Below are 16,455 nucleotides of genomic sequence, written 5' to 3'. Positions count from 1 at the left end.
AAGAATACAAATCTTAGAATTAGAATTTATTATCAAAGTGGTCCCTCGATTATTTGTAAAATTATTAATTTAGTGCTTGATAATTTTTCGTGACCAATTAAGTCCACGAATTTAAAAATGTTAATCAATTTGGTCCTCCGTTTATTTTACTGTTAGATATCCGTGAACTCGGGATCAAAGTAGTAATTTTGCTATAGTCAAGAGACTCATAATTTTATGGAAAATTATGCTTCACAAAGACGCCGTTTGAATTTTAAAAAAGAATTGTTTCTTTCCTTGCTGTTTGTCTTTAGAATTCGTTCTTCTATATTCACAATTTTTTTAACTCTATATTCACAAATTTAGAACTGAATATTCACAATTTTAGATCTCAATATATAAAATTACAGAACTCAATATTCACAATTGCAAAACTCTATATTCACAATTACAAAACTGAATATTCACTCGTTGAGATGTTTTCAATAATTAAAAAAAATATCATTAATTACGAAAACAATGCCACTAACAACATTACTATTTTCACACGCTTAAATTGCGTCATTTTGGACCTGGATCTACCTTACAAGGTGGACCCAGGTCCTTGACATAACGCTCTATAATTTTATGGACTCTGGTCCATGATATAATTTGTTTTGAGATATCTTTATTGGGCCTCAAATTACAAGTGCAGGAAAGATTATGAGGCCCAACCCATAATGTAAGCTTTACCGGCTGACTTTCAGAGTTCAGCAATCAGCACTTCCTTCACACAGCGCCACGCGGCGTCGCCGCCACACTAAACTTCACTCCTTCAGCGCCCACCGCCATCGACGCAGCCAGCCTCGCCAGTGACGGCTCACCGAGGCAGCAAGTAAGTTTTCCGAGGCTGCGAGAGGAGACCTCCAGGCGGAAGACCACCACCGGCGGCCAGCGCCTTAGCTATATGGCCACCGGCTAGAGGAGACTGCTGGAAAACCTTAGAAATTCTGGAGGCATTCAGGTTTTTTCTCCTATTTTCGCTGAATTTTCTTGAATTTTTCTAATTTTTGAATGTTTGTATATTTTTCTCGACATTTTCTGTTTTTCGAATGTGTATTTATATAATGATGTGTACATTTCTTTTGTTCTTAATTTTGCTGATTTTTCTTGATATTTTTTTTTTCTGATTTTCGGATATAATGTTAATATAGTTCTGAATTTAGCTGATTTAATTTTAAAATTTCTGATTTTTTGTGTATAATGAGCATATAATTCGAACTCAGGTTTTTTGTTTAATTGGCTCTGGCATTATAATGCCAGACTGAATTGGTTAAATGTGCTTTGTGTATTTATACAATGAGCCCGAGTAACATCAGCATCCATTTTCCCCACCAACCATCCTTCTTAGGTTCCACTATCTATCTTAAAAAGACCCATTTGCCTTAGATGAGAAGTGAATATTTAGTTAATGTATATTTGGCTTTAGTGCATATAATGTTACTTTTACAGCAGAGGATTATAAATTCGCTGAGATGAGAAGTTGTTGCAGCAAGCAGTGGGTACATTATATACTAAAATGACAACATGTGAACTGCAATAGTTGTTAGTCGATTGACTGAATTGAGGATTTTTAATTGCGAGTGGTTTCTGATGGTTTGTTAGATCAGCAGTGGGTTTGAATTTTTAATCAACAATTCAATGGACACTATGTAGTTTGTAGTTGAACCGTTTTGATTTTTAAAGATCTTTACTTTCTGACCCTATTGTTCAAAATTCTTTAATTCAGTGATGCAGATATGTAATTTGTAAGTTTCTTTCATAGCTATGTTATTAATCTGATACTTGCAATTTGGATAACACTCTTGACTTTTAAATGGAATGATACCAACACCTGCATTCAATTCCTTTTAGGCTTTGATCAAATGCTGTTTTCAACTTTCATGTAATGTTACTTGTCCCTTTTATGTACGGAGTATAATATATACTGAAATGTGGGACAGGGATTCCCTGAGGGGAATAGCCATCCCCATCGGATTTCTCTGGGAACCCCCAGGAAATCCCCACGGATGTGGGGATGGGGAAAATATTTCCTCCGAAGCCAGGGAGGGTGTTAGTTTGGGTTCAGGGAATATGCCCCTATATATTCCCTGCTTCATGGCCAACGCTAATTTGCGCAGCCTCAGCTTAGAGACAAGTGTTTTTCTAACGTTTAACTCGGCAACCATGGTTCCCAATCAATCTCTATTCCTTCCTTCGTTATGCTTTTATTTGAAATTTTCAACATTCTATTTTGTTGACCAATTCATTTTAATTTATTTTTAAAATATTAATTACAGAAAAAATGCAGGTGAGATCTGTCCTTAATTGGTTTAGTAATTCTCCGACGTACAGGGAGAAATGAAATTTTTTATCTTTCCATTTTGAGAAATTTACGAAATAAATAATGAGTTGTATATCTATGTATATTGGTTTGTCATAAGTATCTTCTCCATTTTCTTTTAGATTTTTAAAGTCTGAGTTTTTCTGTAGAATTTTGAATTTATTGTGCTTTCTGAATGTTAGAAAGTGCTATGGTTTGATAGATAAAAGCCAGTTACTGTTATTCTGTTGTTTGGAGCTGTTTGATTCTCCTAAGTGCCTAGCAATCTTACAATCATTATTTTAGACTTGTGTTAAGTTGAATTTATTTAAATTACAGAGTAGTGCTTGACAACATTGGCAGGATCTCTATTTTCTGTAAATAGTTGTACTTTATATCTTATGAAGTCTAATCCTTTTATTGTCTATATTTTCTCTTATAGAAAACAGTAAATGGATTTCTTTCATATAAGAGTAAAGCAAAGACTGCCATTACATTCCTGAATGCGCAGAAAAGCCGATCCTCTCCAAAACACTGTAGAGTTTTCAATGGCTGCACTATACAGAACCCGAAGGACACATTTCCTTGTCTTCAAAGTAACAACAAAGCAGCTACTCATTGTGCAACTCAACCAAAGCGCTTCTTTGACTCGACTCTTGCGACCCATTTGCACCAATTCCCATAATTTTCTCCGTCCAGAACATTTCAATACTGTTGATACCCTCATTTCAATATTCACAAAGCATCCCATCGCCTCGGAAAATCAACAACTCTTGGACTTGGGATCAAAGCTCACTCCTAAGATTGTTGAATCGGTTCTGAAAAGCCTCAGGAGTTGGAGAATTTCCCAAATTTTCTTTGACTGGGCCTCAAATCAACAGGGGTATAACCATAATTGTTACACTTTCAATGCCATGGCCGAAATCCTTTCACGTGCTCGACAAAATGACCCATTGAGAATCTTGGCTGGCAAGTTAGTTAAATCTGGATGTTATATGAGTCCTGGGGCATTGGGTTTCTTTCTGAGGTGTTTGGGTAATCAAGGGCTTGTTAAGGAGGCTAATATGTTGTTTGATCAGTTGAAAAGGTTGGGTCTTTGCATCCCAAATAAGTACACTTATGGCTGCTTGTTGGAGGTCATCTCGAAGTCCAGTGATGTTGCTATGATAGAGTTGAGGTTGACTGAGATGCAGGACTATGGATGGGTGTTGGATAAATATGCTTTGACTCCAGTTTTACATTGTTACTGCAATGCAGGGAAGTTTGGAAATGCTTTGAACATTTTCAATCAGATGCACGAGAAGGGATGGGTAGATGCCCATGTACTCTGTATCTTGATGGTGTCATTTACCAAGTGGGGAGAGGTAGGCAGGGCATTCGAGTTGATTGAGAGGATGGAAGAACTTAATATTAACATAGGTGAAAAGACATTTTGCATCTTGGTTCATGGCTTTGTGAAGGCTGGCAAAATGGACAAGGCATTGCTACTATTGGATAAAATGCGGAACCTGGGATTTTCCCCAGATATTGCGATTTATGGTGCTTTAATAGGAGGGTTATGCCGGAATAAGGAGACCGAGAAAGCTTTGCAGTTATTCAGAGTCATGAATGAATCTGGTCTAAACCCTGATGTTAAAATTATTTCTGAGCTCTTATCTTGTGTTCCTGAAGAGAGCGATATGATCCAGTTGCTGAAGATGAGGAATCTGAAGTTGGATTTGAAAGCAAAGATTCTGATCTACAATTCTGTTCTAAAAGGTTTAATTAATAAAGGTTCTACTGATAAAGCTTATCATCTACTTCGAGCAACAATGGGAATGGAGTATGACTGTGATTTTTATGATGATAAACTTTTCTTGATGAAGGAAACTTTTCACCCTGATACCTTGTCTTTTGAAACTGTTATTGATGGATTGTGCAAGTCTGATAAATTAGATATGGCTCTTGTCCTCTTTCGAGATATGGATCAATTTGGTTGTAAACGCAGTGTGCTACTGTATAATACTTTAATTGATTGTCTAAGCAGTTTGGATCGCTTGGGTGAATGCCGTAGGCTTCTGATTGAAATGAACGAATCAGGATTCAAGCCAACTCATTTTACATACAATTCCATTTTTAGATGCTTATGTAGGCAAGGGGATGTTGAACAGGCTCTTGGTATGGTGAGGGAAATGCGTGTGAATGGTCATGAGCCTTGGATAAAAAACTACACATTGCTTATTAAGACACTTTGCCAAGATGGGAAAGCAGTCATATCATGTAATTTCCTCGCTGAAATGGTTAGAGAAGGCTTCCTCCCTGATGTGGTTGCTTATTCAGCGGCCATAGATGGCCTCCTGAAAATTCAGCACATGGATAAAGCTATGGAGCTTTTCAGAGAAATTTGTGCGCGTGGTTATTGCCCTGATGTGGTTGCTTATAATGTTATAGTAAAGGGGCTATGTAAAACTGAAAGAGTACTGGAAGCCCAGGATCTTTTGAATGAGATGTTGGATAAAGGGCTTGTTCCTTCAGTCGTAACTTACAACTTACTCATTGATGGATGGTGTAAAAATGGTTGTATTGATCAAGCTATCCTAATTTTCTCGAGGATGGTTGAAAAAGAGCAGGAACCAAATGTCATTACTTACACTACTTTAATAGATGGGTTTTGCAATGCTGGAAAACCAGATGATGCTATGAAGCTTTGGGTTGAAATGGAGAGCAAAAGGTGCTTTCCAAATAGGATTTCTTTTATGGCTATCATTAATGGGCTTTGCAAGTGTAGCAAACCAGATGATGCTCTGGTTTATTTACAGGAAATGGAAGAGAAGGATATGGAGCCTGATGTTTTCATCTATATAGTCCTAATTAATGCTTTTATATCCAAATCAAATCCAAGTGCAGCTTATGCCTTATTACGAAGGATGGTCCAGAAGGACATTTTCCCCGGTTTAAGTGACAAGTACCATTCAGTTCTTAAAGATGCAATACTAACCATGTTCACTGATCCAAGGACTTCATCAGATGTAAAAACTCTAATTGAAGATGGCCACATCCCTGAACATCTCCGTATTTCAGAAACTGGATATGGACTTAACATCACCGAATGACCTCATTGGAAGGGTGTAATATCAGCTTACATCACATGTTGGAGATTTGAGTTTATCAGAAGTAGCATTCACTTCTATTATTGCTTTGTAAGCAGAAGCCTTTGCACAAAGCAGAACAAATTCCGGTGCCATTTTTAGAGGCAGGTAACTGTGAGCTGTCTGCTATTCTTTTTATTATCTTGGATACGGAAACTTCCTTCTAGTTCTTTTTAGCATGTGTTTAAGGGGTTGTACCATGTTCCATCTTCAATCTTCTATAATGCACTTTTTTGGGGTTTAGAATTTTGAATTTATAGTGCAAAAGCATGGACTCTACAATGCAATTATTATTACTATTACTTATTTATATTACTATTATTTATTTATTTATTTATTATTATTATTATATGGAAGACTTAGAATTGTTCAGGGATTACAAATTGTCCAATCACAAAGGCTGTTTTTGTTCATACTAATTACTGAGTTATGCATTTTCTCTTTGTTTATTTTTTTGCATGCAATTATTTGTTATGTGCTGTGTAAGAGACTGATTGGTTGCCTGATCTTACAGGTGAATGTTCCAAAAACGAAGAAGACATACTGCAAATCCAAGGAGTGTTGGAAAGCGCACCTTGCACAAGGTCACCCAATACAAGAAGGGGAAAGATAGCCTTGCTACTCAGGGGAAGTGTTATGATCGCATTCCACAAGAAAGTATAATATGAAGCTTTTCTAATCTATTATCTCTAGAATTGGGGAAATGTTGAAAATTCGTTTAGTGCAAGAAATGAGGAAATATTGAGAATTGGTTTAGTGCAATGCAGTTTCACGGCTAATGATGCTTTTATCTACCTCCTCTAAACCCGGCAAAAACAACCAAGAAGATTGTGTTGAGGTTGCAGCACCGAGGCTGCAAACATGTTTCACAACATGCAATCAAGGTTAGTTGTTAGAATTCCTAAGCTTTGTACTTTTTCATATCTTGCTGGTTTGCATTTGTCTATATTTGATGATTTCAATTGGATTGGTGCAATTTGGTTGTGCAGAGGTGCAAGCATTTTGAGATTGGTGGTGACAAGAAAGGAAATGAGACGTCTTTTTTCTAAGATTGACATCAATATAATGAATTGGTATCGAATCTTTTCAAGAATAGGTCCACAGAATTTTGTTTGTTTAGTTATTAGCTTTTTACCCTGGATTCTTATTAACATACATCTACGTTTTGACATGACAACTAAATCCTGAATGACTTGACTATGATTGCAAGGGCAAGTGTGTTCCCTTTAAGATGTTTTGGATTGTGGAGTTTAATGATTAAAAGCTGTTTGATCATTCCATTGGACCATTGCTGCTATGTTTTCTGATGTCATTTGCAATAACATGGTATCTGCTTTTCGTAAACAAATGCATATCTTAATAGCTCTAGTGGATAATATTTTTTCTGGTGCGTACAAAGGATCTGTCCACTTTGAGCATATTATCGCTACGAGGAGGGAAAGTTTTTTCTCCCAAATACTACCTACTGAACCAGTAAACTAAGCCCGTGCAGGCAGATAATTTCTTTTTTTTTTTTTTTTTTTTTTGTTTTTTTTGTTTTATTAGTGTGATGATGTTGCATTCTTGATTTTCATTTTTACTTTATTTTTAAATTTTTTGATGAGTTGGCTTTCTCTTATGTTCATGCATTCCATTTTGTACCTTACGGATGTTCAATCAGTGGCTAAAGATTATGTGACATGGTATAATACTATAATTGGTGGTCCAAGTGTCATCTTTCTGTTTGGAATTTTATTGAATAAATGATACTTTATCATGTTGCATTCTTAGACTATATTAGACTGTCATATTCTTAGTTTAAAACCATAGAATATCAAATGTTAATCTTATCTACTTCATTTAGATCTTTGGGCTTCAAGTTTTGCCTAAAATACTAAGAAAATGATTTGTAGTTAGCAAGGAGGAAGTAGATAAGCTATGTTTGACTTTTTAAATCCCCTTTTTCCTTTCAAAATATGGAAATTCTAAATTAATACTAAAAAAGTTTTCTAATCTTAAGACCTATATAACCAATTGCATCATTCTCTTTTGTCTACCTATCTTTACATGAGCTAAGTAGGAGTCATTATTAATATTTTGGAGTTTGAATTTAGTGCATTATTTTTATTTATTAATATAATTTTTTTTTGAAAAAATAATATTTTTAATTAAATCTAAGAAAATAATATTTAAAAAAATATACCTATATATAAATTTTATATTTACATGTTTTCTTGTTTTTTTTTTTTTTGTTAGATCACGAAATGTTCTGAGTAGATCCTAATTTTAAACTCGTACCATACTCAAACTAATCTTTATTTGCATCAGGCTGGTCCAATTAAGGAGCAAAGTGTTGGCGAGATTAATTTTTTCATACGAGAAGGAGTTGGAACTCCTGACTTCTCTTAAAAGATGAGAGTGCACAACAATACTGGTTTTCTTGTTTCTGTGCTACACAAGTGATTGGATATTATAGCACACAATATATTTCAACTTTACTCTGTGTCTGTGTGTGTGTGTGTTTTTTTTTTTTTTTTTTTTGGTAGGTGAATGTTCATTTTGTTTTGATAAATACTTAATTTATCAAAATGTTCCTTTGCATCATTTTAATTGTTTCTGATGGTTTTTTGGAGATTAAATTTATCATAAATCAATAATAGAAGTACAAAATAAAGATTGAAAAATAGTAATTTTATTACTTGGGGCACTAAACGTAAAAAAAATATGTACAATAGTCCCGAGATAACAACCCAAAATTGCAGCCAAAAGAATAAATGAATAATGAGCACTATAGCGCAAGTGATGGACTAGAAATAATATTAAACTTGCTAGAAATCAAACCCAAATATTTGTGTTGAAAGTTAAGAGTCAGGACCAAACACCACCAGGCTAGGAGGCTTGCAATGCTCAGATGCCCAAGGAGGAGGCCACACAACCTATTTATAGTGCCTAAGATCCCTACATCTTGTGACAAGTGTACGATCCTCCTTCGTACCTTAGCTCTGCCAACCACGTGTCCCTCTCTATCCTTTCCTCTTACCACCCAGGTCGCCAAGACCATGGTTGGTGGGGGGTGGGGGGACAGTTCCGTCCATCACTTCATTGCTAGTCACACCACGACCAGGAAAAATAACATAATGTATATAATACAATTCTTATAACATAATGTATAAAAAAATAACAAAAAAAATGAACATAAATAAAGGATATAACTCACTTATTAGTTTTTAGATTTCAAGATTTTATTGTTAATTTCTTGTAGGGTGAACCAATTCATAAAATAAAAAATTGTATTTGTCATGTGACTATGTAAGCAGATAAACTTAGAAGTTAGAAGGTAAATTTATGAGAAGTCAACATTATTCTTAAATGTTTTCAAAAAAACATTATTCTTAAATTAAATTCTCAATATCATATATATTATGGCACTTGAACCGGCCTTGTGACATTTCTAACTGCCAATGTAACTCACTTCTACAACAAGCCCCTTTTTCACATCACATGTTTGGACCTGTCTCTTTTGAGTTTGATGACAAATTAATTTTTCAAAATATAAGTTTGACAGCAAGTAAATTATGCATTAAATATTGTTATTTTAAGATTCACAATTCAAAATATAAGTTTTAACACGTTGTGCTTAGATTATATTATTTTTATTTTTATAACTCAAGTTACAACGTTTAACATTATAATGTTAAATTGTTTGTTTCACACAAGAAAAATTAGATTGAAAGAAATAAAATATGGCACTAAAACTTTTAATGTGACACTAATATTTCTGTGTAATTAATAATAATAATAATAATAATAATAATAATTATTATTATTATTATTATTATTATTATATTATTATTATTATTATTATTATTATTATTATTATTATTATTATTATTATTATTATTATTATTATTATTATTATTATTATTATTATTATTATTATTATTATTATTTGTAGGAGAGACATTTAAGAGCAATCACATTTGTGATTTTTTTCATGAATTTTTCCATAGAAAAAATTCAACATGGGTTTTTGGGCAAATGGTAAGTGATATGTTTTTTTAGGCTTTTATTACTGCAAAATTATGTTTATTTATTTATTTTTTTTTTTTTTTTTTTGTGTGTGTATGCATGGACCCATGCTTGGATAAACTGAAGTAGGGGTGGGCACTTCGGTTCGGTTTATCCGAACCGAACTAGTAATAGAAAACCGAATGGTTCGAGACTTTGTAACCCGAATGGTTTAGTACCGAATCGAACCGAAACCGAACGGTTTGGCAAAAATCAAACCGAACCGAACGCTATATAATTTTTTTAATAAATAATAATAATAATAATAATAATAATAATAAAAAATTAATAATAATAATAATAAATTAATAATAATAATAATAATAATAATAATAATAATAAGTAAATCCAAGTTCCTTGATGCTTGCTCCGCCGTTCAGTTCTCATTCTTACTGGTACCGAACCTTAAATTTTTTATTTGATTTCTTTATAGCTTGTTTTCTACATTGCACTTTTGTTGTTTGTTGCAATTGTTCTTTACCTCACAATTATATCTAACTTGAGTTATATTTACAATATTCAGTATTTTCCTTAATTTCATGTTTTTCTATAAATTTAATGTGCTTTACAGTCATTCTAATTTTGATTTCCAGTGCATTATAATTATTTTCTAGTACTGGAATATATTTCGAGTGCACTAGCAATGACAGATTTTGTCCAAAAATTAACTATATAGTAATTGACACTTGTTCTTTTAATATCAACTATATAGATAGATGATTATTCATCTTATCAATAAAAATATTCCAACTGAATATTTTTATTTGATGTTTCATGTTTGTACTCTTTAAACATTGGATTTGAAGTTTGAACTACGTGATTCATGTTTGTAATGTTTGAACTTTGAACTTTGGATTCTAATTTCTAAGTATGTGATGTTTTGGTAATTGGATTGCTATTAGTATGTGATGTTAGTATTTACTATTTAGTAGTATGTTTAAACTTTGAATTATTATTTTGTTATATAACGTTTATATTTTAGATGTGAATTATGTGAATATGTATTGTTTGGTAGTATGTTTGAAAAATTATGAAATGTTGAAATTTGATGATCGTAATTCTCGTAAAGTCTTAAATCGAACCGAAGCCCGAACCGAATTAAATTCGAACCGAAACCAAACCGATTGAAACCGAACCGAAGTCGAACCGAACTATAATGTTAAACCAAATGGTTCAACTTTTCTAAAATCGAAAAATTGAAACCGAAACTGAAAAAACCGAACCGAAGACTGAAGTGCCCAGCCCTAAACTGAAGCGCAAATCGCGCGTTTTGAGCATCCATTCAACCGCACACGCCATGATGGGCGCGTGACTGCAGACATTTTTTCTTTTAAAAAAAAATTGCTAGATTTTTTTCCCTTTCTTTTTTTCTCTCTCCTTTCTTCTAGTTGGCATTAAAAAAAGAAAAAAAAAAAAAATCATAACTAATGAAGTTGCTCTAAGCTATGATTTTAAACAAATCTAGTGAGGTAATAGGTGGGGGCAATATGAATATATTATGTATGATCAGTTGGTGTGGATATGCTTAAATCCATTTCGTATTTATTAATATACAATTGTCCAAAGGGGAAGGTTAGATGGCTATTAACTTATGAAGCAGACAACCAAATTGGACCATACTTTTATAAAACCCAAAAGTTCGAAATCTAAAACAATGTGCTCGTTTTGTTTGTGTTAACTACTCAAATATTTATGAAGATATTCCCTTTGCTTCATTTTAATTTTTTCATTTATATAATTTTGGAGAATTTAATTAAATGTTGACTGAATTTATGCATTAATTATTACGATTTATATCATAATTTATAATTTTTTTTTTTTATACATAAGTGATCTTAGTTTTGTCGGACTAATCCTAAGCCCACAGGATATCACCCGAAACGTTATGTTGTGATCACGTGGGCACGTGCTCACAGCATAATTTGCCGACATCACCCCTAGAGCCATTGCCGAGGTAAATCGCAAGTCGCGCAATCAATCCACCAGTCAAACTTTAGTTTTCCTATGCACACAAGAGATTCAATCCACACCTTCCATCATCCTGAGCCTTTATTACATCCATGTTTCTCGTGAGATTCAAAACTCCACACTGCTGCTTTCATCGTGACATCAAGTCAGACAACAAATAACTATGCTAAATTATTATTTTCATTAGTAGGAGGTCAATTTCACTTTCATTGTTTCTTTATATATATATATATATATATATATATATATATATATATATATAAAATTCTTATCATTTTTAAATTATTCTTTTATATACTAAAACTTTGAATGTAATTTATAAATATATAAATTTTATTAACTAATACTAAATAAAATGTTACAAAAAATTGAAGTGTTTATAATTTGATACAAGTCTCATTAACCAATAGAGGACTAGAGGAGTATAAATTCAAATGACATTCAATTTTAAACATATATCTCATAAATTTTATTCACTAATAACATTAACTTTTAATGTTAAAATCGAAGTGTAAATTTTTTTAGTTAACCTTAATTTATTGCATCAATTACATAAAATGAGATGAAATGAAATACTTTTTTGAAGAATTATAATTAAAAAAAACATATTATTATGTTGTTTAGCATTAAATTTTTATTAAAAATGAATAGCTTTTTAAATAATAATATTTAGTGAAAACTAACGCTTTTGGTCTCTGAATTATTTTATTTTTAAAAATTTGACACCTGTAAGTTAATTTTAACAAATTTAGCTCATTAGTTGTAACAGTCTTCACATATACTACTTTGTAAAAAATCTGGAGTGTTTCATATATATATATTTAGGATCATATGAGAATACTTGCTTAGGTGAGAACGTGATCGAGAACATGCAAATCTTGTGCATCAATCTAATTAATTTTAATGGTCTAGATTAAGTATGTGCGAACGCGCTTAAGTTTGTGCAAATGTGATTGATCTAGGTAATGTTGTGAGATCAAATCTTGTACATCAATCTAATAAATTTAATGGTCTAGATTGATCTAAATTAAGTGTGTGCGAACGCGATTGATCTTGACCATAATATTAAATACTATTAGATGGATGCACACGAACGTTTGAATTTGAAACCTTGTAATATTAAATACTATTAGATGGATGCACACGAACGTTTGAATTTGAAACCTTGTAATATTAAATACTATTAGATGGATGCACACGAACGTTTGAATTTGAAACCTTGTAATATTAAATACTATTAGATGGATGCACACGAACGTTTGAATTTGAAACCTTGTAATATTAAATACTATTAGATGGATGCACACGAACGTTTGAATTTGAAACCTTGTAGTTATCAAGCCAATAACCCTACCAACTCAACTAGAGTTACTCCTATCCCATTTTGCATGTTTACTATCCCTAGTACTTTTAATGAAATTTCTGAATATATATATATATATGCCAATACTAAACTTAATATTATGAAAAATTAAATTAAAAATAACTTTAGCCAAGTTTCACTAATCGAATGAACCGGACAAACAAAATGAATAAAGAATGTATTAAATTATAAACGATGCTATTTGAGACCAGGGTCCACCACCCTGGTCGATGATATAAATTGCGCATATTATGGCACTTGAACTGGGCCACGTGACATTTCTAACTGCCAATATAATTCACATCTACAACAAAGCCCCTTTTTCACATCACATGTTTGGACCTGTCTCTTTTGACAAATAAAATCAATATACACAACTGATTTGATTATAAAATCTTCATCGTCTTAGTTTAATTTTTCAAAATATAAGTTTTATTTTTTATTTTTTATTTTTATTATTATTATTTTTTTTTTTGCAAAATATAAGTTTGACATAAAGTAAATTATGCTTCAAAAGTTGCTATTTTGAGATTCAATTCACAATATAATTCAAACATGTTATGGTAGGATTATTATTTTTATAACTCAAGTTATGATGCTAAATGATATAATAAACAAATTATTTGCATCTCTCACACACACAAAAAGATTGAAAACAAAAATTTAAAAAAAAAAATAAAAAATTTGACACTTAGAACTTTTGACATGCGCCTCGAAAGAATCCTCCTAATCCATGGCACTCACATCCAAGTGAGAAAAAATATAACCTTTAGTCGTCTCCTTACACCATTTACTAAATCAAGAACAAGATGTCTCCTTATACCATTTATTCAGTGTATATCCTCATATAATGGGAGTATTTGGTAAATAGTTGTTAGCTGATTGGATTAATGGATTTGATTAGTTGATAGCATTAGCTGATTGTAAATAAATAAAAAAAATGTTTGGTAAATTAGCTGATAGTTGATTACATGCAAAATGAATTTCTCAAAAAGTTTATTGAAAAAAATTATTTTGAGCAGTTTTTTTTTTTAATTAATCAAACACTTATATTAGTTGTTTAACCGAGTCAAACAACTAATAGTGTTCAAATAAGTTAAAATTGACTGATAAGCTAACTATGTTACCAAACAAGACCTGCAAGATTCCCTCGTCATCCCAAAAAACAAAACATGAGGTGTCTTCGTATAGCAAAACTACTTCCTCTTGGTTACACCCTTTTAGTTTGTTGTACATGGTATATTAATTACTTCAATTCTAACATGAATAATTGCCTTGGTGTAGTGTGTTGTGAAATGTGAACCACACTCATCCTACAACAACTTAATTAATCCCTTAATTAGGGTGAAGGAATATAATCCTTGTCCAACTAAGATCCATTATATTATAGAATTAAGTAACAAACATTCGTGAACTAACCCAAGTTCAATTCCATGAAATATATCCCCAAGAAGCAAGTTGTCCTATTGTATGTACCAATTGCCATTTAGTTAATAAGGCTGCAGATATTGAGGTACAACAACTGCTACTTCCCAATACTATATTTGAAGCATGTTCTAATCCTTATGATATGCTACTGAAATGCAACTGAAATTAAAGGTATAGATTTATTTTAGTATAGTAATATATTGTAGGTTTATTTTTTGCATATAGAACAGTAAAAACGAATTTGTATCAAAATATAGTCAACATATTAAAAATAAATCAATAATACACTAAAAATAAACATGTATCATAGTTCACCTTGTCAATTGGACCCCGAAATCAACTCATTTCTTACTCTCTTCACAATTCTATCACAATTTAGGTGTTTAGTTCAGTTAACTAGATTTACCTGAAGTTATTTACAGAGTTAATTTCATTTGTTGTCCTATATTTATAGGTAACAGTCCACTTTTAGTCTTTTTTTCAAAACATCTACTTTTGATCCTAGTATTATTGTGGCATGATCATTTTTGGTCCTCCATCAACAAAATAGTTTAAACTTCGTCAAATACACGAGCATTTCAGTCTTCAATTTTGATTTTTTTCAAAAAAATAAACATAAAAAAATAGTGGGTCAACCTACTTTGTATAAAAAAGATCGAAATGTCCTTGTATTTTAAGGCATTTCAATAATTTTCTTGACGGATGACCAAAAATGGTCATATAACAATAATACTACGACCAAATGAGGACGTTCTGATAAAAAATTGTTGGAAAAAATAGCTTAAAATGGCATGTTAAGTGGCTATTTTGTGGTACAATTATCAGTGGGGTCCACTTCCTATTTGGGTCGGGTCAAAGTGGATTCGGATTCTTCGTAGTGAGACAAAGAGATCGATATATTGTACGCTCAAGCCCGAGCTCGTGTGCACCGGCACCTGCGGGCACGAGGGGTAAGGTCGAAAGTTGAGACCAACCATGTACGCCAACGGTCTGGACTATTATGGGGATTGAATTCATCTGTTACGGAATTAATATCTAACTCCAATTCTGAATTCAATTCCCAGGTAGTGGCCTGCTGTTATAGCTGTTGGAAGGCAGCTTTAATGTCATTTTTAATTGCCATAATAAAGGCTATTGGCTCCTTCAACCCTATATAAAGAGGGTAGAGGCAGTGGAGTTTTACACACACAGAAATATAGAACACAAAAGTTCTTCCTTTTAGCCTCAAAACCTCTCTGTTTCTACTCCTTCTTTAGCCTCCTGTGTTCATAGCCGTGTCTTGCTCGCCGGATTCCTTGTTTGAGTGCTCAACCATTGAATCACTAGCAAGTTTTATCCTGGGAAGCCTAGGCCACAACGCTCCTAGCATCTTTGGGAGGTGGCAAATAAGGTTTTAAGGAAAGAGTGCTCACTCGACTCTTGCAAAAACCCAACACCAAACACTAGCCAAATTTCTTCATCTTTTCTTCCCTTCTTTCCAGAAAATAATAGTCAATTTTATTTGATTATTATTTATTTTCCTACCAACGGTTCCAACAAAAATGACTAAAAGTGAACTGTTTTATAGGACTAAAAATGGAATTAACTCTTATTTACAATTCAAATTTTCGTAATATTTAATTTAGTATCTGTATATAAAATTTATATATTTAGAAATTACGTTAAATATGTTATTTGTTATTCATTATAAAGAGACAAATTCAAAAACTATTAAAAATATTTTTTTAAAAAAGAAATAATTGAATTAACAAAAACAATACGGAGTAATAAATAAATAAGACAGATAAAATATCAAAGTGGAAGTGCATTTAGGAAAGACTGGAAAGTAACACCATGTGACCTTAGCTTGTACAGTCTCTTCCAACTCCTTGTCGTTAGGTTCAAGAAACTAACTTTAATTTACTTGCTACGTACGACTAAGGGTCCGTTTGGAAAGCAGGAAAATGACTTCTGGAAAATGACTTCTGGAAAATGAGTCATTTTCCAAAAGTCATTTTCTTTTCTGGTGTTTGGCTGCAAAATGGAAAACTGTCTTTTGGTGTTTGGCTCATTTTCTGGAAATGATATAGAATTGTATAATTAAACATTTTAAATAATTAATTATTTTGTTTAAAATATATAACATTTACAATAATATTATAAATAATAATATTTATTAATAAAATCAAATAATATTATTTAATAAAAAAAATTAAAAAAAA

The 16,455-nt window shown here is 32.1% G+C and overlaps 1 protein-coding gene across 3 annotated transcripts; it reads left to right on the top strand.

Annotated features, from left to right (window-relative positions):
• Positions 1-709: 709 nt before the first annotated feature.
• Positions 710-6,723, top strand: LOC109186921 (putative pentatricopeptide repeat-containing protein At5g08310, mitochondrial). 3 transcript variants are annotated; one of them, XM_019337113.1, is made up of 4 exons: positions 710-974; positions 2,763-5,556; positions 5,963-6,332; positions 6,438-6,723. In XM_019337113.1, exon 2 carries the CDS (start codon positions 2,824-2,826, stop codon positions 5,410-5,412), a length of 2,589 nt encoding a protein of 862 aa, XP_019192658.1. In that variant the 5' UTR covers positions 710-974; positions 2,763-2,823; the 3' UTR covers positions 5,413-5,556; positions 5,963-6,332; positions 6,438-6,723. The 3 variants fall into 3 exon arrangements, with proteins under 3 accessions (XP_019192658.1, XP_019192656.1, XP_019192657.1); XM_019337111.1 differs by having other exon boundaries at positions 710-984; positions 2,761-5,556; XM_019337112.1 differs by lacking the exon at positions 710-974 and adding an exon at positions 1,987-2,155.
• The last annotated feature ends 9,732 nt before the right edge of the window (positions 6,724-16,455 follow it).

The sequence above is a fragment of the Ipomoea nil genome, unplaced genomic scaffold (assembly GCF_001879475.1).
Source record: "Ipomoea nil cultivar Tokyo-kokei standard unplaced genomic scaffold, Asagao_1.1 scaffold1407, whole genome shotgun sequence".
NCBI classification, from domain to species: Eukaryota; Viridiplantae; Streptophyta; class Magnoliopsida; order Solanales; family Convolvulaceae; genus Ipomoea; species Ipomoea nil.
Note: the sequence above shows the minus strand (reverse complement) of the source record. Positions and strands in the feature narration are given on the sequence as shown.